Below are 23,880 nucleotides of genomic sequence, written 5' to 3'. Positions count from 1 at the left end.
AAAATAAAATAAAATAAAATAAAATAAAATAAAATAAAATAAAATAAAATAAAATAAAGAATTTCTTCTGAAAATGAGAGAGGTGGGAGAACAGAGCTTTTTAAATATATAGTATCTTAAATAGGGTAACTTTACCCCCAAAAAACAAGAGATAAGTGTTCAAGAAACTTGCCCTCTAAGTTGAGGTGTTGATGGTAATAATTGGTTAAGTAACTTGCTCAGGGCCATAGACTAACTCTGACTCTGAAGCCTGTATACTTTACCTTTACTGCCTCCCTGACATACAGTATTGATTCTCATATATTTTGTCAGATCTAGGAGTATCGTGATAAAATGCCAGAGTAGAGGACTGTCCATCATATATGAGCTCTAGCTGAGTAGGTGGTATAAGACTTGAAGCTAACTGCTGTTGCCTCCCTCCTCTCTGCAAAGTCAGCCTTTCCTATTTTGTACAGATCAAACTTTCAGGAACAGTCAGCAGTGGTGTACTTTCCTCTTCTTTCTCAGCTCAGTCTTCCCCATCCCCTGCTATTCCCCAGTGTGAAGTGTTCTCACAAAACAGATTGAGGACCTCTAGGAAATTGAGAATCTGAGAGATTGGGTTACCAGTTGTGACTATTAGTAACTGACTCGACAGTCTTGGATAGGACAGTTTATTTTCCTGGTTTCTTATCTGGAAATTAAGAGCAATAATATTTGTCTTTTCTTAAAGATTGAGGAAATTACATAATTTTTTTTTTTTTTTTTTTTTACAAGATTCAGTAAGGTATCCAAATTATAAGTCGTTCACCAGGGCTACTTTTGTTGCCAAGGGACTCGAATTTGTACTTTCCGTTTCATTGTATTTGTTCTGAGTAGGAAAATCGTACCAAAGAATAGCATATTGATGGTTCAAAAGGGACATTTTGTCAAGGCTGAAAACCTAGGTAGATGCAGTTCTTCCAGTCCTAGAGAAAACAATACAAAAACTCTGCGAAAACTTTAAAAAAAAAAGATAATATAAATAACTAGCTTGATCAAATTCAAAGATTATAAAAGAATATTCGGTGAAAAGGAATTTTCTTCCCCATTCCCATTTCTTAGTTCTCGCCTTATGGGCATTCATCAATACTAGTTTCCTGTTTACCCACCTAGAGATAGTCTGTTTTTACACATTGTTCTGCTGCTTACTTTTTTCACTAAATAATGTCTTGTATTCCTTTAATATTTGAAGTATATCCAGGGCTTGTTTATTTTTTTTTTTATTTTTTATTTTTTTTTCTTTTTTTTTTCTTTTTTTCTTTTTTTTTTATTTTTATTTTTTCTTTTTTTCAACGTTTATTTATTTTTGGGACAGAGAGAGACAGAGCATGAAGTGGTTTATTATTTTTATTGTTTCATACTATTCTGTTGTCATTTTTTAAAATCAGCTTTGTTGGAATATAATCATGCACAATATAATACAGTTTAACATTTCAGCATATAATTTGATGAATTTTGGCAAAGGTGTACAGATCATGTAACTACCACTGCAATTAGGGTGTAGAATATTTTCTTTTTTTTTTCTATTTTATTGACTTTGCTTTTATCTATATTATCTTTTATTTTGCTTACTTTGGTCTTCCTTTTCTAGTTTCTTAAAGGAGAAAATTAGATGTCTTATTGGTTTGGAGGCTTTCTTTTGTAATATAAACATTCCATGCCATAGATTTTTCTGCTTTAGCTCACACATTTGCTCAAGGTCACTTTACTTCTCATTCTCTCAGGGATCATAGCCCTTCAGTGTCTGGTTTCATAAAACCAGTGTTTCATACATTTTTCTGGTTTTCTGGTTGTTTAAGGCAGAAGGATAAATCCAATCCTTGTTACTCTGTCTTGGTGGGAAATGGAAGATTCCCTATTTTTTAATTTCTAGAAGGACATTTACTTTATAAATAATTAAATGAACATTCTTGTTGTTTTCTAATTTTACAACTGCATGCATATTTATGTAGAATCAGTTTTTTAAATTGTAATACTCTTGGTATAAGGCTTTGAAGACAGACCAAAATTAAGCTCTCATTTTACCATGTTTAATCAAGTGGGTTCAGGTTATTTTTTTTTTCTCAATATTGAAAAACTTGTGCAATTTTCAAACATACACAAAACTCAACAGTACAGTTAAATCCATATGCTTATCACCCACATTCAAGAGGCATCAGGCTGTTACCACATTTGTTTCATTATCTTTTTTCCTTGTTGTCTCAGTTTCCTCATCTGTATAATAAGCGATGAGAGTACCTTACCTCACAACTCGAATGAATATTAAAGGATTAATACATATAAAGTGCATGAAATTGTGCCTGTCAGGTAGTTAGTGCTCTAGAAGCAATTTGCTATTGTTAAATTATTGATTACAACTTCTTGAGCATACAGAGAAGTGATAAATGTGTTGACTGAGAATTTGGAGTGGTGAACCACATTTCCAATTATTCTGGGAAGTTTTATGCATAAATATTTTTATATTTTTCAATTTTAGGTTTTGATGCAGTAGATGTTGATAGATATTACCAATATAAACAAAATTTCTATGGAGTCAGTAATTTTTAAGAGGATAAAGGATTTGTAACTGGTATACTAAACTTAATTCCCAATAATCTGCTTTGTTTTTATGTCAAAACGATGTCTCTGAATTTCTTCATCTTTTTATCAATCCTTAAATGTATCTGCTTCCTAAGTGTGCCATTTCTATGTATGATACTACCTTGTGAATCACAGGATCAGTTTCAATAATTCTTTCTGAATTCTAATTTGTCTTTGCTCTAAATTTCTAGTTTTTCACTTAACTTTGAGCTGAATTACCAAAGGCCTTAGTCCCCAATTATGTTAAACTGTAGAAGCATGACCTAGTTCATTTTAGAACTCCTGTTCATAGAACAGAAATATAACTTGTGCAATTATTTGCAGTTCACCTAATGTTGCCAAAAAATTTCACGTTGGACATTTGCGTTCTACCATCATAGGTGAGTGTCATTCATTTCACAGAAAATACTAAACATGACTTTGAGGCAATATTTTGATCATGCATGCTAATGGTTTAATGCTTAAGTAACCAGAAGACGAAAAACAAAGTTCAAACTTATATGAGCCCAATGCTAATATATGAAATGGGAAAAATTGGTTTAGAAGTAGAAAAAAATTTGTTTGAAAACCAAAAGATTGACTCAGAAACTAATTTTAACTGTTAGGTTTGTTGAGGATTTTAACTTTTTTAAAGTATGCATGCATATGAAGAAGATCTGAAAGATGCAAAAATGAAAATAGTTAATGTGTGGATGATGGTAATCTTGTCAGGTTTTTTGTTCTATATATTTTGTTTTAAAAAAGAAACTTATAATACCAATTATATCTCAATTAGAAAAAAGAAACTCAATCTCCATCACTTGAGTGCTAACTGGAGCATTCAAAACTGGAAATTGAAACGAGTATTCTAAGAAAGATTGCTATTGTACTTCATAGCTGTAATGCTTCAGTGTATATGCTAAGATCTTCATTTATTTAAAACATGACATGATGCAGTAGCCCAATTTAAAAACTGCAATTAGAATTGAAGAGACTTTGAAGTGTATCTCATCTGATCTGTCTTCTGGTGTGGAAATCTGTCTATTGCGTGCCTTAGGGATCATTTAACCTGTCGTTTGAATATTTTTAAGAATCGGAGCAATCGGTACTTTGTGGCATAGATCATTATTAAACCGGAATCACCTCTTGTTGTGGGAGAGATCTCCTGGAGCATTTTAAGAGAGGAAATGATAGGGTTTGATTTTTGAAAGAGTATAAAAAATATACTGTGTAAGAAAAGCTACATGAGTAGGTCAAAATTGTAGGAATGGGCCAGGAAGAGATAATACTTCCTGAGAATTTATTTACCGTGTTATTTACCATGATATGTGGAAACTCAGATACCAAAAGTAACTTTTCCAAAAATCACCTAGCTAGTAAGTATCATAGCCAGGATTTCAAATTAGTCTAATTCCAGAAGCTTAGGTTTGTGTTATTTAGTTGATTTGTAAGATAATAAGATGCTAATTAAAAATAAGAATACAATCTGAGTAGCAGCGGAAGAAGTTTGCTGTTAGGACTGTATAGACTGGGAAAGTCTAGAAGTAAGGAAGCTGGAAAAGGAGTAGCTGCAGTAATTTGAGTCAGATATACATATTGGTGAAGGATTATTTGCAGAAAACTAAATCTACTGTAGTAAAAGCAGGCAAGAATTTATTACAGGATATTGAATAGTTTACAAAGTTGTTGGAAGTGCTGAAGAAGCTTTGGGTGAAGTGACATAAATGATTCCCAGAATTATACCGTAGAGCGTGTTCATCAAGGGAGCTTCTGCCTTTTCTGCAGTCACTTCCAGTAACAGCCATGCTACCGCTGCCACTAGTCCTGCCATATCTTCTAGAATTCATATAAGCAAAACAGGCAGCCCCATGCCCTTTCAGTTCCCTTGGAAGTCACATGACAGGACACTGGGCTATTAGTGATGCCACCAAAAAGAAAAAGCCTCCACAGCTGTGCTTGTCAGAAAAAATAGAAGTAGCTCCCCTCTCACTCACCTCATGTTCACCTTCGAAGTCTCATGCAAAGTGTATCTGATTGCCCAAATATAAGTGACTTCTGAAACCCTAACTGCAGAAGTTTCTGAGAAATGTAATTTTTAGGTTTCCAGCCTCTGCAGCATATGAGTGCACACGAGGAGAGTGAAGCAGGTGTTGGATATCAAACCAGTGTCAGCAGTAGAAGAAGATGAAGTTCTTGAACTACCATGTGCTCTTAGGGAGCAGGCATGAGGAGGTGGATTTCAGTGATTGAAAGAAGGTAGAGTGAGCTGTTGAGAAAAAAACACCAGTGTGGTTTAGGCTCTATAGGGATTAGCAAAATTATCTCTTGTTACTTATTGAGATTCTCTTATTTTCTTTGCAATTCAGTTATTCTAACATACGTTCCCAGCTCCCACTAATGTTGCTGAAAATTATGTTCTTATGAAAATTGTGAGGTTCTTTGGAATAACTGCCCCCCAAATAATTCTCTACTCCTGCTCCATAACATAGATGAAAACACAATAGTGAATATTTTACTAAAAAAAATTGAATTGGTAAATTTTATCAAAAAATTTTTTGTTATGTTTTGATAATAGAGAAACACATGGTTCTTATGCCAAAATGGATAACAAGAATGAGAAACTGTATATTTTATTGATTACTAGGAAATTTTATAGCAAATCTCAAAGAAGCTTTAGGACATCAAGTCACCAGAATAAATTACCTTGGAGATTGGGGCATGCAGTTTGGTAAGTGAGTTTGAAATTTTCTCTTTTATCTCACTGTTAAGTTTAATTTCTTTTAATTATGTCACCTGATCATGCAGAATATAGGCAGAACCCATTGGGTAGAGTAGTGCCTCCTACCTTTTTTTTTTTCCCTCTAATGGCTCTTTTGCATAAGTCTTATATCCTATTTATTAGAACAATTCTCACCACACAAATCTGTTTTGGGGGAGGAAACCTCACACATTCAAGGCAATAAATACAGGCTTTTATGGTTTTATTAAGAAAAAGTAGCTTACATGTGTCAAATGTAGGAGTGAATGTACCAGGGAAGAAGTAAGTCTAGCTGTATAATCCCTTCCAGCTACAGCTCTGCCATTTTTCAAACAAATGGGGTCCAGCCTCCCTGCATTATACATGGAGGGTGATCTGTTGTTATACCCTGAGCCAGTGGCCTAGAAGAAAAAGAAAGTGGGATACTTTGGCTCCTTCTTAAATTGTGCAGTGACAGGGGGTCAAAAAAAAAAAAAAGAGAGGAAGAGACAAGTGAGAACCAAACAGTTGAATGCCACAAATTATCTCTAATGTTGTGAGTTTACTCAGAACCATTCCTACCTCATAGTATACCTGTAATCAAGGAAGGGCAAGATAAATGAAGTTGGCTAAGGTAGTGAAGTTCTGGTAGCATGTGAAATGCAAACTTTTAAAAATCTCTGGCAACTATTGGGGCGCCTGGGTGGCTCAGTTGGCTGAGTGTCCGACTTTGGCTCAGGTCTTGATCTCACAGCTCCTGAGTTCAAGCCCCGTGTCGGGCTCTGTGCTGACAGCTCAGAGCCTAGAACCTGCTTCAGATTCTGTGTCTCCCTCTCTCTCTGCCCCTTCCCCACTTGTGCCATGTCTCTGTCTCTCAAAAATAAAAATAAAACATTAAAAAAAAAATTAAAAATCTCTGGCAACTGTTATGTGTGTTTTAAAATCCGGCCTGCTTTCATGAAGATGGCCCCGAAGGCAAAGAAGGAAGCCCCTGCCCCTCCCAAAGCTGAAGCCAAAGCAAAGGCTTTGAAGGCCAAGAAAGCAGTGCTGAAAGGTGTCCACAGTCATAAAAAAAAGAAGATCCGCACGTCACCTACATTCCGACGACCCAAGACACTGCGTCTCCAAGGACAGCCCAAATATCCTTGAAAGAGTGCCCCCAGGAGAAACAAACTTGGCCACTATGCCATCATCAAGTTCTCCCTGACTACCGAGTCAGCCATGAAGAAAATAGAAGACAACAACACTCTTGTGTTCATTGTGGACGTCAAGGCCAACAAGCACCAGATCAAACAGGCCGTGAAGAAGCTCTATGACATTGATGTGGCCAAGGTCAACACTCTGATCAGGACCGATGGAGAAAAGAAAGCATATGTTCGACTGGCTCCTGACTATGATGCTTTGGATGTTGCCAACAAAATTGGGATCATCTAAACTGAGTCCAGCTGGCTAAATCTAAATATAAATTTTTTCAACAATAGAATAAAATGAAATGAAATAAAATAAAATATAATTAATATATAATATAATATAATATAATATAATATAATTAATATAATATAAAATCCGGCCTTAGTATCACCTCTTAAGGCATTCTCTGACACACAGGCCCTTGCCTACATCTCGCATCACCAAGTTCCTAGTATCCAGCTCTCCTCAAATAAGCTTGCCTTACTCTTTTCTTACTTGTGTGCTTCTCTCCCCTGCTAGATGACATGTTCCTTGAAGGCATGTATTGTGTCTTAATTATCTTTGTGTCCATAGGACTTGAAACATAAGAAGCACTAAGACTGATGAATTAATCTGTGGAAGTATTTTACAGTACCAATCCAAAAGAAACACTAGATAATATTTTAAAGCTTCCATAAAGTGTAATGTGCACTACCAGTTCTAAAGTTTACTGATACTATTCTGTTCTGTCCATAGCTAGTGAAATGAAATCAAAGTTTCTAAAAGACAGATTTATCATGACCTTCTCTTTCATTTCAATTAATAAAAATCTCATTTAGTCTCTAAAAACAGTAGAACTTGAACCAATTAATAGTACCATTACTATTCACTGTGGAGGAATCTGAAAACATGCCCTGCATTTTAAAAATCCACCTGCATTTCACAATAGCTGGTAGTCAGAGATTTGGGCCCTAGGCTCAACAATCAGATTTAATAGGTGATATCCACTTTACATTAGCTTAACCGATTTATGCATTTCACAGGCATTAGCAAATAGGTGATTATGGTATTCAATTTTAGCTACAGGATTTTATTATCGCAATGTTTCTCTAAAGGACTACGATGGTTAATGATCTGTCACCATTTCCATTATAACCATAATGGTTGAAGAGTTTTAATTTTGGGTGTTTCAGCTATCTCCTATTAAAAGTTGGCAAATAGTTTCTAACCACAAAATTAGTTTTTGAAAATATATTAGGTTGAATATTAAATGGGCATTGGCCTTTACTTTTCCTATTTCCATTTTTTACAACAGTCTGGGCATCTTTCCACACCCTGCTCCTAAGACCCTGACATTTGCTTTTTGTTAAAAGTGAATAGGGCTGGTACATTTTTAAGTCATCCTTCTAGTTCTTGTCTAAAACTCCAAAATATTTTACATCTTTTTTTTTTTTTTTAATTTTTTTTTCAACGTTTATTTATTTTTGGGACAGAGAGAGACAGAGCATGAACGGGGGAGGGGCAGAGAGAGAGGGAGACACAGAATCGGAAACAGGCTCCAGGCTCTGAGCCATCAGCCCAGAGCCCAACGCGGGGCTCGAACTCACGGACTGCGAGATCGTGACCTGGCTGAAGTCGGACGCTTAACCGACTGCGCCACCCAGGCGCCCCTATTTTACATCTTTGAGTTCAGTAGCATCCCACTTTCTGGTGAGCCTCCATAGAAAAATGTATGTCAGCAAGGCCCACTGGCAATAGCTCCTTTAGATCAGAAGCTTAGTAATTGATAAGAGTTATAGAAACAGATTGGTTTTTAAAATAATTCAACCACCTTTTATTGCTCTTGGTCCCAGTCTGCATATATCCTTTTTTTTTTTTTTTTTAAAGACATGGAGGAACTTTATATTTTTTTAATGTTCATTTATTTTTGAGAGAGTGGGAGAGGGGCAGAGAGAGAGAGGAAGACGCAGAATGTGAAGCAGGCTTCAGGCTCCGAGCTGTCAGCACAGAGCCCAACACAGGGCTCATACTCACGGACCATGAGATCGTGAGATCATGAGGTGAGCCTAAGTCAGATGCTTAACCTACTGAGCCACCCGGGTGCCCTTGCATATATCCTTTTAAACTGAAATTGTGATCATCTTTCTTAAGAATATAAGTACTTACAGTCTATTACCTCAATTATTATTAAAAAAAAAAATAAGGCTCAAACTAATACTATCCCTGAATGCAGAATTTATCATCAAAGACAAAAAAAAAAAAAAAATCATTGACAAATAAAAGACAAATATATGGCCAGATAAAAGATATTTGTTGCTTGGTCACCTTGAATGGGAGAGATAACCAGGTATGTTTTGAGTTTTGTCTTTTATTGTTTTCCTCCAGTTATTTTTTTAAAGGTTAATATTATAACACCAAGCCAACTTCTATCTTTGTTTTATTTTAACATCTACAAGTTTAAAAAGAAAGTTTTGAAATCACCTCCCATAAGTTTGTTTTCACAGAATTTAAGCATCCAGCAGGTAGCATCATGATGTCCTTCCTCAGGGTAGCTAGTCAATAAATGCTTGTTTTATTAATGTCTGCTACGTTGGTGGTGGGCACTGTTAATACAGAGACAAGTTAGTCCTAGACCCTGCTTTTGATGAGTTCATAGTCCATTGGTGTCTTTGAAGTTAATTTCAGTGATCTATTCAACATATTGAATTTGTGATTCAGTATGTTGAGTTTATGGGGTAGCAGAAGATGATAACATGTGTTTGTAGTGCTCTCAGGACACATAATTACAAGGGCTTGATATTTTGATATAGCTATACCTGTTCCCTGCCATGACTGTTCTCTATTGTTCCATTTTATAATTTTTTCATTTATGTATTACTGTGCTAGGTCTTCTGGGAACTGGCTTCCAACTGTTTGGCTATGAAGAAAAACTTCAGTCCAGTCCTTTACAGCACCTCTTTGAAGTAAGTTGGCAAGAAACAATAGTAGCAAATGCTTCAATTTATTTTTTTCAGAGTACTTTGCAGCTTGGATTAATTTTTAATCCCAGAGGTTTTTAAAAATGTTCATAAAAACAAGGAATTATAGCAATGTGGCTTTTATTTTACTAGGGAGTTCGTTTCATTTTCCTGTCCAAGTGTTTATTTAGGTTTTAGTTGATTTGGGACAGTATTTTTCTAGGTATAGAGTCATCTTAGAATAAACACATGGGATAACAGATTCAACGCAAATTTCTTAATTTTTTGTCAGTTGCTTTATAACTGCAGCTTTCTTCATGGCAATAACTATAATTCATTTAGAATAGAAAAACATGAGTATATACTTTTTTAATCTTATTCTAGTGTGGGGGAAGATACCTGTGTTTCTCTGAATTTGTGTGTGCTTTTTTTTAAATTTCTGTCTTTAGGTCCTTTTCCTGGCTTTTGCCCAGCGTGAACTCCTTCCTATTCTGCTTCATATAGTCCCTTGGGTACTTTGATTCACTGTCCTCAGTTTTTCTTAGAGTTCATTAATAAAGCTCTTCCTGCCCAATTAATCTCCAGGAGATGTGTTTCCTTTTCATTGTCCTAATTGTTCTCTCTTCTGTTTCTGGGCCTCACAAGAATAAACACCAATGACAGCAGCCGTGTTGGTGACGTACTGGGGATCAGACTAAAGATGTTATTATACCTGTGCATAAGAAAGAGCACTTACCAAAATAATGCTTTACTTCCCTAGCAAAAGCCACTGAGAATGCTTCATGATTTTCCTTTCTGTTAAATAATTTTTCTCCTGCAGCTTTGTAGTTAAATTTAACAAAAATTACATTGTAATTCTTGAAGAGTTTTAATGGTTTGTAATTTTCTCCTGAGTCCCTGCATGCACTGCACTTTAAATGCCTACATTTTTATTTATAATATTAAACAAAAGATTTTTTTCTGTTTTCCATTGAGTTTTATTGATAGGCAAGAGTTTAAAAATTAATGATTCTTTATGGTCGTCTGTAAATAAAGCATGCCACCTTAGTGCCTAGAATTTTTATTGTATTATTTTTTAAAACTTTGAGTAATGGCAAGTATTTTTTTACCACAGGCTTAGTGAACCTTTCATCAGATTCAGGCCCACAGAGACAACCCATTGCACAGAAAATAAAAATACTTGCTTGAAGACCTTGTGTCTGTCATTGAGAGAACATTTTTAAGGATGTAGAGTACAACTTCATATGAGAGTTACTATTCTCATCTTTCTCCCACCCCACCTCAAATGTTTTATTTAACCCTGAAAATAGTTAAGTCTTTGTCATTCATAGTATTTTAAATATTTTTACTAAAGTCTGTTCTCAAACCTGATAGAAACTTAAATGTATGTTTCTTTCTATGCAGTTTATCACAAATTTCCAGGCTTTTGAGACTCATAAAAAGTTGGAGATTATACAGCTATATTAGAGATTGTTGATTGATGGATGCACATAAAGAAGGAACAAGGGCAGGAGGTACTTCTGTGAATAACTAAAAACTCAAGGAACAGTGGTGTTGCTTTCATTAAGTGTTCTTTTGCCTAAAAGCTTCATAGGGAAGCAGCACTTATAGACAAAAGAGCAAGTCAAATACACCCACGTTGCTGTTTGTAATAAAAGAAATCCATTAGGGTACTAACTGGCTGTTTCTTCCTTTGCAGGACAGAAAAAAAATGCGGAGCCTAAAGTGGCAGCCTCCAGGTTATTTTATCTTTGGGCTAATTTTTGCTAGCCCAATTTCATTTTAAAATTATAGCCATCATTGCAGATTATTTTCAACAAAAACTTTGGGCATAAGTGAGGAATTTTTTCCTTTTTTTTTTTTGAGCTTTAGGCAAATATTAATAAATGATTTTATACTGTTCCTAAAAGAAAACCTGGACTTTGGCTGGACCCCCTGGTTTTTTTCCTTGTCAGATTATAGTTGTAACCACTTTCAGAAGGACCATGTCTTCTCGATCTTTTATCGCCAGCCCCAAGCACCATGCCTGCAGTTACATTTTGTATGAATTTGATCTTGTAGGGGTTTTTTTTTTGGTCCCTTTCTTCCATTTAAGTTGGAGAATATCAGACCTATTATATAGTTCCAAGGAAGAGCTGACTATTATAGGATACACTCGTACCATTTCTCAAAATTGACTTCATCATGCAGTTACTGATGCAAAACCCAAGGGCCAGATGCAGGGCTCCAGCACAGGCAGTCTGACTCCCAGGTGCTCATGCACTGCCCTGTCCTCCACTGGCATGACAGAATGCCCTTCTGGCCATTCACTTCCATCGGTTGTAATTACTTACATACCATTTTCCTTTCTTTCATCCTCAAATTGCTGTACCAGGAACACAATTAGTAGTTTAGTTTTCTCAGTTTCAACCTTCCAGCATATCTGTTTTGAATTTGGCTTCAGCCATCCAGTGGCAGTTTGTGGCCTGCCTCCTGCTGAATGGCGTCATGATCAGTATCCCCCAGTTTCAGTTTCTCAGTTTTTGTGTATAGAAATTATAGGATAGTTTTAGCATTTCTTTTCTGTGATGAAAATATTTATCATTTACAATCAGTTCTCTCTTGCGTTCCCATTTTTGTGCTTTGCTTCATTACTTGTTTTTCTGTGTACCTGTAGTCCTTCTTTTCCCATGATGTCTGGCTGTTGTGTGTGGACATGGGACTTTTGTTGATCATCATTTAAAACCATTTATTAGTTGTTCTGATTTGTCATGAAACGGGGAGCTGGTTTTGTAATAGTTCATACCTCCCCCTAAATTAGCTAATGAGTTAAATAACTAATATATTTGCTATTTAGAATTCACATTATTGGTTCAAAGAAAACATTTAAATTAAGTTTTGTGACATGTATAAAAAAGCCTTTGTGCTTCTATCAAAAAGTAATTCATTATGGTAAAAAGTGTTAAATCTAAATCATGAGTATATGGGTGTCTCATTTACTTTTACCTGTTATAATCTGTTTCTTAATGTTTATTTATTTAGAGAGAGCACAAGCAGGGGAGGGGCAGAAAGAGCAAGAGAGAGAGAGAGAGAGAGAGAGAGAGAAAGAATCCCAAGCAGTCCCCACGCTCCAGCGCAGAGCCTGATGCGGAGCCTGAACCCACCAACCGTGAGATCGTGACCTAAGCTGAAATCAAGCACCTAAGTCAGGTGCTTAACCAACTCAGCCACCCAGGCGCCCCTACTTTTACCTATTTTAGTGATAGTTTTTAAAAGTAATTTCAGGATTTCTCCTAGTTTAAACTACTTGAATGGACCTTGAGAACATGTAACACTGTTTTAGGAATGTATAACCAGCATTTTTTTTTTTTTTTTTTTTTGGCTACAAGTTTTAGAACTTGACTCATTGCATATTGCTTATTAATATCAATTTTTAAATTTTTTTAATGCTTATTTAATGTTGAGAGAGAGAGAGAGAGAGACAGAGTATGAGCAGGGGAAGGGCAGAGAGAGAGAGGGAGACACAGAATCTGAAGCATGCTCCAGGCTCCAAGCTGTTGGCACAGAGCCCGACACGGAGCCCAAACCCACGAACTGCGAGATCATGACCTGAGCCAAAGTTGGCCGCCTAACCGACTGAGCCACCCAGGTGCCCCTAATATGAATTTTTTTTTTAAATTTTTTTATTTATATATGAAATTTATTGTCAAATTGGTTTCCATACAACACCCAGTGCTTATCCCAAAAGGTGCCCTCCTCAATACCCATCACCCACCCTCTCCTCCCTCCCACCCCCCATCAACCCTCAGTTTGCTCTCAGTTCTCAACAGTCTCTTATGCTTTGGCTCTCTCCCACTCTAACCTCTTTTTTTTTTTTTTCCTTCCCCTCCCCCATGGGTTCCTGTTAAGTTTCTCAGGATCCACATAAGAGTGAAACCATATGGTATCTGTCTTTCTCTGTATGGCTTATTTCACTTAGCATCACACTCTCCAGTTCCATCCACGTTGCTACAAAAGGCCATATTTCATTTTTTCTCATTGCCACGTAGTATTCCATAGTGTATATAAACCACAATTTCTTTATCCATTCATCAGTTGATGGACATTTAGGCTCTTTCCATAATTTGGCTATTGTTGAGAGTGCTGCTATGAACATTGGGGTACAAGTGCCCCTGTGCATCAGTACTCCTGTGTCCCTTGGATAAATTCCTAGCAGTGCTATTGCTGGGTCATAGGGTAGGTCTATTTTTAATTTTCTGAGGAACCTCCACACTGCTTTCCAGAGCGGCTGCACCAATTTGCATTCCCACCAACAGTGCAAGAGGGTTCCCGTTTCTCCACATCCTCTCCAGCATCTATAGTCTCCTGATTTGTTCATTTTGGCCACTCTGACTGGCGTGAGGTGATATCTGAGTGTGGTTTTGATTTGTATTTCCCTGATAAGGAGCGACGCTGAACATCTTTTCATGTGCCTGTTGGCCATCCGGATGTCTTCTTTAGAGAAGTGTCTATTCATGTTTTCTGCCCATTTCTTCACTGGGTTATTTGCTTTTCGGGTGTGGAGTTTGGTGAGCTCTTTATAGATTTTGGATACTAGCCCTTTGTCCGATATGTCATTTGCAAATATCTTTTCCCATTCCGTTGGTTGCCTTTTCGTTTTGTTGGTTGTTTCCTTTGCTGTGCAGAAGCTTTTTATCTTCATAAGGTCCCAGTAATTCACTTTTGCTTTTAATTCCCTTGCCTTTGGGGATGTGTCGAGTAAGAGATTGCTACGGCTGAGGTCAGAGAGGTCTTTTCCTGCTTTCTCCTCTAAGGTTTTGATGGTTTCCTGTCTCACATTCAGGTCCTTTATCCATTTTGAGTTTATTTTTGTGAATGGTGTGAGAAAGTGGTCTAGTTTCAACCTTCTGCATGTTGGTGTCCAGTTCTCCCAGCACCATTTGTTAAAGAGACTGTCTTTTTTCCATTGGATGTTCTTTCCTGCTTTGTCAAAGATGAGTTGGCCATACGTTTGTGGGTCTAGTTCTGGGGTTTCTATTCTATTCCATTGGTCTATGTGTCTGTTTTTGTGCCATGAATTTTGATTACCATAGAAATGCCTCTGAAATATGAGCAGCCTCTCCTAAGACATAAATATTATGACAATAATGTATCCATTAGCCCTGTACCCTAACAGTGGCATTTATAAAGGGAACATGATATATTAACATATTAAGTTCATAATGGCCCCAAAAGTATTCATTATTTTTCCCTTACCCTTTCTAAAATGCTTTTAGGTAATTACAGTGATGAGCATTTAATAAAAAAAGACCTGGAAAGTTACAGGATAATGTATTAGTAGGAAATAGTATATTAGAGGTTTGACCCTGAGTTTCCCTATATTAATAACAAAAAAAAGTAGAATATAGGGCAAGAGCAAAGCACCAAATTAACGAATGATACTATTTACTTGCTCTCATTTTTTTTTTTTTAATGTGGAAGAAGTATCTATTCCTCAAGAGACCATGGGGCTTTTTTTGATTGTTGGGTTTTTTTTCTTGTTTGTTTGTTTTGGCTTTAGAGTCTCCAAAAAAGATTTCTTCAACTTAAAAAAGTAATTCAAGTTAAATCAATTCTAGACATAATGACATATTTGTGCACTTAGAAATGTTTACTTTATAAAGACTTGAATTCAAGAGTTCTTTATTGGTTAGATCACATTACTATTTTCAGAGAAAGTGACTATTATGGTTAATGTGAATTTTACTCATTATAATACTTACATGGAAGAAATAACTCTTAAATTGTAAGCCTAATTAAATCTGAACCCAGTCATATTTTTGAGAGTGGTAAGAGTCATCTCTAGTCATTGTTAAGGGTTTCTCATCTTCCAAATCACAAAGTCCTCCACATTCTTATGTACATCTCAGGATGGGCATGGAGGCCTCTTCTTAGCTTTAATCCACATTGGTCTTGACTGATGTGCCCAGTATCCCAGCCTACATAAATGCCCTGGAGGCACACAGCTCTGCTTGTATGACAAACATAGGAGATCCTAGCTGTGGCCCAGTTCCATAGGTCTAGATATCAGCCTCCCTGTGTGGGGACACCACAAATCATTTCCCTCAGAGGGCCTCTTACCACCCCAGAGGCTGCCCAGCTTTTGCTATTCCTGGGAATGTTTCTCCTTCCCCATTCCCTCCTCAACCTAGACAATTGTCCTTTCTTCTCTCCTGGCAGCTTTTCTGTTTTACCATACTCTTGACCATCTTCCCCAAAGCCACTAGCCTTTCTTCCCAATGCCTACTCTTCTGGGGGTTACTACAGTGCCTCATTTTCCTCTGAGTGTTCTTAGAACAAGGATGGGAATACTAAGCAAGACCAGAGTACATATTAATAGCTCAGTGATTATCCCTCCCACCCCATCAAAATGAGCAAAAAACTTTTTCAGCATGAGAAATGTATATCACCATGTGTCTAATATATATAAGAAGTGAATCTTTATCATCCTTGAATAAAGGTATATCATGGACATTATTATTAACAAAGAGCAAAAATAGGCGATTCTAAATACTGAAAGAAGATGAATGGATGAAAAAATGCTATTTATATGCTGCTAATGATATACTAATGAGAAACTTGATAATTACTAAGTTTTTATTTTATTATTAACTGTATATTGATCTTTTAAATTATAATTGTATTGTTTGAGTTTCTTTAATATTACATTTAACATTAAAAATCTATCTCAGGGCACCTGGGTGGCTCAGTAGGTTAAGCATCCGACTTTGGCTCAGGTCATGATCTCATGGTTTGTGGGTTTGAGCCCCACGTTGGGCTCTGTGCTGACCGCTCAAAGTCTGGAACCCGCTTCAGATTCTGTGTCTCCTTCTCTTTCTGCCCATCGCCTGCTCATGCTCTGTCTTCTCAAAAATAAATAAACCTTAAAAAAAAAACCAAAAGAAAACAAAAGAAATCTATCTCAACCAGCAGTTCTGTAAGGAATTTCTGATCAAGACATGAAACAACATTAAAAATTACCTTCTTTGTTTGAGTTGTAATCATGAATTCATTACATGTTTTTTCTAAAAAAATTAGAACAAAATTAAATGCATTTTAAGATAGAAGACAAATTGTATAGTTAAAAGGGTCTTTAGTGTCTAAGTTATGCTGACCGTTCTTAGTAGTTATTCTCTGTTTTAAGACAGAAATAACCAGGGTTGGGGTTAGAGCCCTGTAAGCAAAGAATTAAACTGTGTCTATGTTGCCAGTGGTATTCTAGAATCAAATTTAAGAGAGTAAGAGAGCATTATATACTTTATTTCTCGTACTTATTTCTTTATATTGGGACAGATCATCTTGAGCTGACTGTAATTATCTGAATCAGTTAAATTAGAAATAAAATATCCTATGCTTCTTTGGGAATATTAGCATCTAGAAATAGTGAAAAGGTTAATATTCCTTTAAGGAAGTCTTAAATGTTTAGTTTATTTCCTCTTGGAAATATACCTCACTTTCATATTTTGGTAACTAAAAGAAAAATTATTTCCATTCTCAAGAACATCCTAAGCCACATTCTTATTATCAAATCCAAGTTTAAAACTTCCTTTTTATTCCTTTTGTGTCTAGATCTAACCTCAAAAGGAGGCTGTCTTCAAAATGCATACTTTCTAAACATAAAAAGTTTGTGGTGACTAAATTAAAAATTGTCTGTAATTTCAGAAGTACATAGTATTAAGGTTATTTTGTGAAGGAAAATGCATTTCTTTTCTAAAACGGTGATGAATGTTAATAATTACAGTTTTTTCTTGTTCATTTACAGGCAGATTAAGTGCTAATTAAGGCTCTTCTATGGTTCTGTTTGATAGTGTCAGTTGATTTTCAGTAATGTTTGGTTTATAATTACAAATTGCTGAAATGCCAAGATTATTCAAGTGTTAGGGTTTGGTTTTGTTTATTTTGCTTTAATTATTTCTATTTTAAATTTTAAGAAAGGGAAAAGATTCTGGTAAAGTTTTTTCTAAAAATATTCTTACCAGTAGTTCACATGCATATTAGATTTTTTAAATGTTGTCTATTTGAGTTCAGAGTCCTAGATTAAAAAAAAAATTTTTTTTTGAAAATAAGAATATTTTGTATATGTTTGATTATAAATTACATGTGAATGTGCATGTAGTGTGTGTGTATGAGAGAGATATTTTCAATCACAGTCATAGAAATATGTATGCCTCAGTTCCTATAGGCTGGACAACAGTTTAATTGTCCATGGATATGTCATTCAAAAGTCAAGAAGTTTGGGGCACCTGGCTGGCTTAGTTGGTTAAGCATCATCCAACTTTGGCTCAGGTCATGATCTCACAGTTCATGGGTTTGAGGCCCATGTCAGGTTCTGTGCTGACAACTCAGAACCTGGAGCCTGCTTTAGATTCTGTCCCCCACTCTCTCTGCTCTTCCTCAGCTCACACTCTGTTTTTCTCTCTCTCTCAAAATAAATAAACACTTAAAAAAACGTCAAAAAGTCTGCAGTTTACTATCTCACCGTGACTCTCTCTGTTTTCCTACACCTTACCAAAATTTTCTTTCTCTGTTTCTGACTTATTCTGGACTTATTTCATAGGAGCACATGGAAATTAATATTTTATGGTATGTGTGTTCATTCTCCCCAAGACCACCGCCAGGTTTAATAACACATTAGAAGGACTCACAGGACTCCATGTATAATTGTGCTAACAGCTATGATTTACTATAGCAAAAGGTTGCAAAACAAAATCAAAGGGAAAGGAATATGCAGTGAAGTCTGTTAGAAACCAGGGCTAAGCTTCCAAGAGTCTTTTCCTGGTGGAGTCACACAGGATACACTTAGTTCCTCCTGCAACAAACTGGGACAACATACTTGAAATGTTGTCTACCAGGGAAGCTTATTAGATGCTCCATGCCCAAAGTTTCTATTGGAGTTTGATCATGTAGGCACCCTCTGCTTAGCATGTACTAAAATGCCAAACTCCCAGAAGGAAAGCAAGTAGTTAGCATAAACCATATTGTTTTCATAGTTTAAGCACAGTGAGCTACTCTTATCAGTTAGGCTGGTGGGAACATTTCCCAAATCTGAAGTACCCACATGGCCAGCCAAGTTCCCAGATGCCAGCCAAGGAGTAAGCTTGCAAACCGGACATTTTAAGGATAGCACCTCAGGCCTGCTCTATTAATTCTTTTCTGTGCAATGTGCATTAAAAAGGAAAAAGAAATTAGGTAGTTTTAACCTCTCTTTGGAATATTTATTCATTACATTCTGCCATTCCAGTAGTTAACAGAAGCCATCTATGAAAGATGAGACGTTTTTACCTTGATAGATGTTTAATGCCCTGTCCCTTTTGTTGGTAGATCTAGTGGGTCTAAGCCACATTCCAATTGTCCCAGTGTGTACTCCAGCAATAAAACCACTTTATCTGCCACTGATATTTTGATGATAGTACTGTAACAGATGCCTCCTATTTCTTCGGTAATTTGCCAATTTTTACTACTTTATGCTACTTTAATAGGTTTCTGAAAGAAATACGAGGAGAGTAAATGTATCATCCATGTTTCATCCTGGAAGTGAATTACAACTTAGAAGTAAAATCTTTATATTCTATATGGGTAACTTCAGTACTACTTGAGGTGCAGAGTTGATATTTTTATTGTCATTTATTAACCTTGCATTTTGGAGACCAGAAAATTATTAAACTGTGATCACAGGATCATAGAAATGGGAGGCCATCCAATAAGCCATCCAATTCCACTCCTGTCATTGGGTGGGGGCAGAAGTAAACCAGCCAGGACAGGTGGTGCAAAAACATTCCAGAAGTGAGTGGTCCACACAGTTCTCAGGAGCCCAGGTTCGAGTGTAAGTAAACTGTCCAGAGGTCTTCCTAGATAAGCTGTGTTATGGGTCTTTTGCAGGTTTAGAGAACTATTTTAAAAGTCTTTCTTAAAACAACTGCTGAATCATCCTTTGGCTTTTTGTTAGCCAGATTGAACCATTCTACCTCCTTTGACCTTTTCTCAGAAAAGTTGCGGCCATAATAATTTGCCCTTTTATTAAAAAAAAAAGAGGGAATGCTAGCTTAATCCAACCCAGGCACTCTTTTTTTTTTTTTTTTTTAATTTTATAATGTTTGTTTATTTTTGAGAGAGAGTCAGTATGAGCAGGGAAGGGGCAGGGAGAGAGGGAGACACACAATCTGAAGAAGGCTCCAGGCCCCGAGCTATCAGCACAGAGCCTGAAGTGGGGCTCAAACTCATAAACTTGGGAGATCATGACCTGAGCCGAAGTTGGACACTCAGCCAACTGAGCCACCCAGGTGCCCCCTAACCCAGGCACTCTTAACCCAAGAGTCTGTGAACTTGGAAGGGAGGGGAAAATTACACATTTTATTTTCCCTAACCTCTATCAGAAATTTAGTATTTTCTTCAATTACTATATCACAACCTTAAAAAATGATTGGATAACTTTCAATGTAATTATTTCCTTTATGAGCATATGTGTTTTACTTTATGCATTTAGAAACATTTTGAGAAGGGATTTATAGGGTGCACTAAGGGCCCATGGCAAAAAAAAAAAAAAAAAGATTACACTCTCATGAGGGCAGTTGGCTAACATTTAAATGAAAGTTCTCAGGATTGTGTTTTGTTCCTTTGAAGGTAACAGTGACTAATGTACTTCATTTAATATACTGTTATGCTTTTAGGTTTATGTACAAGTTAATAAAGAAGCAGCAGATAATAAAAATGTAGCAAAATCAGCGCATGAGTTCTTTCAGCGATTAGAACTGGGTGACATGCAAGCACTTGAACTGTGGCAGAAATTTCGAGACCTGAGCATAGAAGAATACGTGCGGATTTACAAGGTGCCCACCTACTCTCCTGTGATGGGGTGCTCTTGACTGGGACTACTGAGGAATGAAGTTGCTTCCTCAGCTCCTGTTTTAAGACTAGATTTGTCATTCCATTGAAAATTAGGACCCACATATTATTATTTATGCTGAAAGTTGGAGCTTTGAAACAATCCTGTGAAATTCACAAACCAAATATCAGGTGGCACTCTAGTACTCTGTCAGTCTGGCTTCTCTTTTCTGTCTTCTGTTCATTCCTTCATTTTATCTTAATCGTTTTTTTCCCCTTTCATTTCTGTAGGCCTGTGTGTGATGCATATAAATTTGTTCATTTAATAAGCATTTTAGGGGGTGGGAGAAATACAACAGTGAGTAAAGGAAATAGAAGTACTTCTGTCTGGACTTCACATGCCAGCATGGAGATGGAGAGCAAATTAAAGACAACGGGGATTAAACAAGGACATACACAGTCTGTTAGGTGGTGATGATGCTGTGGAGAACAATGAAGCAGGGGAGGGGAGACAGAGTCTGCGAGTACGTGGAATGAAGAGAGTTTCATTAAAGAAACCCATGTGGCTGGAGTAGGGAAGCAGGATGAAGAGCTGCAGGAGAGGAGGTGGAAGAGGTTGTAGGATGGGGCATGAGGTAGGACATTCTCCAGAGCTGCCCAACCTTGCTTCTTGCTGTGATGGAGATGTTCCATGATGTGCTGCCCAGCAGCATAGCCATTAGCCACCGGTGGCTATCCAGCACTTGAAGCATGAGGAGTGTTCCTGAGAAAGTCAAGTTTTTTATTTTATGTAATTTGAATAGCCGTGTGGGCCCAGTAACTACCATATCAGCACAGTACTATTGTGAGGACTTGCCTGGTGTGGGAAGAGGTAGAAAGTTTGGTAGAGCAGAGGAGTGACTTCATCTAATTCTTACTTTCCCAATATGGGTGACAGACTGTAGAGCATCCTGTTTTGTCTTAGGATAAGATAATAGGACATTTAACTAACTTCCTTTCTTTTGTTTCTGAATCCTTTTAGCGTCTAGGAGTACACTTTGATGAATATTCAGGAGAATCATTTTATCGTGAAAAATCTCAAGAAGTCTTAAAATTGCTGGACAGTAAAGGACTCCTGCAGAAAACAATGTATGGTCAGGTTCCTGTTCTTTAGTAAAGTTATTTCTTTGGGAAAAAATGATATAGTCTCTCAGTAAGAACAACAGAATGTGGTGTGCAACCTTCCTGGCATTTTTTTTGTAGTGCTTTTTGCTGTTCAAAGTACTTTTCCACATAAGGTCTTCTTGCTGCCATGACAAAATCCTGGTCAGGTTGGAAGAAAAGTTGTTAATCTGCTTTTTACGTGTGAAGAAACTGAAGCACGGAAAGTACAAATGACTGGCCTAATGTCAGACAAGTTGATGTAACTGGAAAAAGGAAATAAAACTTACATCTTACTTAGCCCTGCCTTTTTAAAAAACCACATCCTGTTCAAAATGGATTTAAGGCATATTATGTAAATAGGTATAATACAAGCTTTTGAAAGAGTAAAATGAGGAAATCAGGAAGCGAGGGCAGAAAAAAATAATACAGAATCAGGGATGATAATGGTATATCATCTAACACACTGCCTTACTTACGGTAGATTTCTAATTTAGCTTTGAGCTTCCTGTCAGCCAGACAAACAGTACCAGTCATAGGAGCCCAGGCATCTGTAATACAGAAGCAAACCAGTTGCTTAGAAGCACCAGTTGTCATAGTACCAAAGAGCTTCTCTTGTCATCTTTACGAGGAAGACATGGAGAACACCAGTAATGTGCATAAGGCAGATTTTTGCATCTCCATCTACAGATTCTAATTTTTGACAAGGCAGGAAAGACAGTAACAAAATTCCATGGTTGTTTATTCAAGGGTATTTTCTGGCATGTTAAAAATTAGCCCAATATTAAATGCTATAATTTGAATTAGAAGAATATGATGTTTCACAGTTAAACAGCTGAAATCTCATTTTTCAACTGGATATGCTAAAGACTTTCTAAGTACCTTATCCAGAGCTACAGAGTTTAAAAAGATAGGACAACTAAATATTAATTATAGCATACCCATTCTTAATAAATTCATGGTCCCATTCCTTGTTTTTCTTCATTTGGTTATACTGCTTATTGCTACGTAAGGAATAAAAAATAGCTTCCAGTTTGCCAAAGATAATGTTATAGATATTATACTTTTAAAGGGTCTTACTCTATTTCTTAAGAGTTACCTGTTTGCATTTCTAGAAAAGGAACAGCTATAGTGGATCTTTCTGGAAATGGTGACCCCTCCTCAATTTGTACTGTAATGCGAAGCGATGGGACTTCTCTCTACGCAACCAGGTTTGTATGTAACGGGGGGGTCAGCATCAGAATGTATGTGACTTCATGTGCTTTGTTGTAGGATCAGTGCTAAAACAGTCATTTTATCCTCAAAGCTGTTACCAAATCCTAGTTTCTAAATCTCTTGTTCTCATCACTTCAAGATGTATTTATTGGGCGTCTATCTCTGGCCGGTTATAGTTCCTGGAAAGGTATAACATCATCAGAAAAGTGACTGAAAAAGATTATTTACAGTTAGTTAAACATCATAGGATTTCCACAGCCAATAAATACATTGTTCTACAAACTGAAAACTGAGGTACCTCAACTATAGATATTTTCCTGTTGTACATTGATAGGAAGTATATACTAGAAGGTGGTCATATTGGCTCAGTGGCATCCTCTGTAAAGATTCATCTACCATGCACATGAGTAGCAGTCCTCATGTAAAACAGAGTAAGGGAGAAGTAGGCCATGTTGCCTTTTTTTTTTTTTTTTTTTCCCCCCTTCCAACTCTCTGCATGACTGACTCCTAAGAACTGGAACTTACATCTTATCAAGCACATTTATATCTGGGACAAAGCCAATAGGAAGGAGAAGATAGGACCATAAAAAAGACACACAAGCAAACATGGCCATACTGAAACACTTTTGGCAAAAGGCTCTAGTGTCTTCCAGGCTAGAGTTTTATATTGGATCATAAACCCACTTTTATAGTATAATTAAAGTATTGATATTTATTGTTGTTGTTAACTACCATCATTTGTTCCAAACAGCTTTAAACAACCATCTGATTCTCTTACTCTCCATTAGAAAATTGATCTCTTTACTTTCTATTACTTTTTGGCATTTCCCTTTATCATTTCCATGTAATTATAGTTAGGAGGTGAGAAGAACCTGTGTATCTAAGAGGTACATTTCTTTTTCTAGATTAAAAACAATAATAGAAAAAATATTTTGTGTCGGCCAATAATTGCTGGACAGATTAAATAAAGAAACCTTGAGCAGGGGCGCCTGGGTGGCTCAGTCGGTTAAGCGTCCAACTTCAGCTCAGGTTATGATCTCACGATTCGTGGGTTTGAGCCCCGCGTCAGGCTCTGTGCTGACTGCTCAGGACCGGGAGCCTGCTTCAGATTCTATGATTCCCTTTCTCTCTGCCCCTCCCTCATTTGCACTCTGTCTCTCTCTCAAAAATAGATAAAACATTTTTTTAAAAAAGTGTCTGCCCAGAATAGAGGTTCCATGTCATTTTAGTGGTCCTGATTTG

At 36.7% G+C, this 23,880-nt stretch overlaps 1 protein-coding gene and 1 pseudogene across 8 annotated transcripts in view; both read left to right on the top strand.

The window, feature by feature from the left end:
* The window catches only part of RARS2 (arginyl-tRNA synthetase 2, mitochondrial), an 82,966-nt gene that overhangs the window by 37,323 nt on the left and 21,763 nt on the right, over positions 1 to 23,880 (top strand). For all 8 annotated transcript variants that reach the window (XM_040474130.1, XM_040474132.1, XM_040474126.1 and 5 more), the window contains 6 exons: positions 2,926 to 2,981; positions 5,225 to 5,308; positions 9,374 to 9,450; positions 20,130 to 20,288; positions 21,305 to 21,411; positions 22,539 to 22,634. In XM_040474130.1, coding sequence (XP_040330064.1) covers positions 2,926 to 2,981; positions 5,225 to 5,308; positions 9,374 to 9,450; positions 20,130 to 20,288; positions 21,305 to 21,411; positions 22,539 to 22,634 — 579 coding nt within the window. The remainder of the gene's footprint in view (positions 1 to 2,925; positions 2,982 to 5,224; positions 5,309 to 9,373; positions 9,451 to 20,129; positions 20,289 to 21,304; positions 21,412 to 22,538; positions 22,635 to 23,880) is intronic.
* On the top strand, positions 6,260 to 6,794 carry LOC121029758 (60S ribosomal protein L23a-like; annotated as a pseudogene).

This window comes from Herpailurus yagouaroundi, unplaced genomic scaffold (assembly GCF_014898765.1).
Source record: "Herpailurus yagouaroundi ecotype Mexico unplaced genomic scaffold, PumYag 139, whole genome shotgun sequence".
Classification (NCBI taxonomy): Eukaryota; Metazoa; Chordata; class Mammalia; order Carnivora; family Felidae; genus Herpailurus; species Herpailurus yagouaroundi.
Note: the sequence above shows the minus strand (reverse complement) of the source record. Positions and strands in the feature narration are given on the sequence as shown.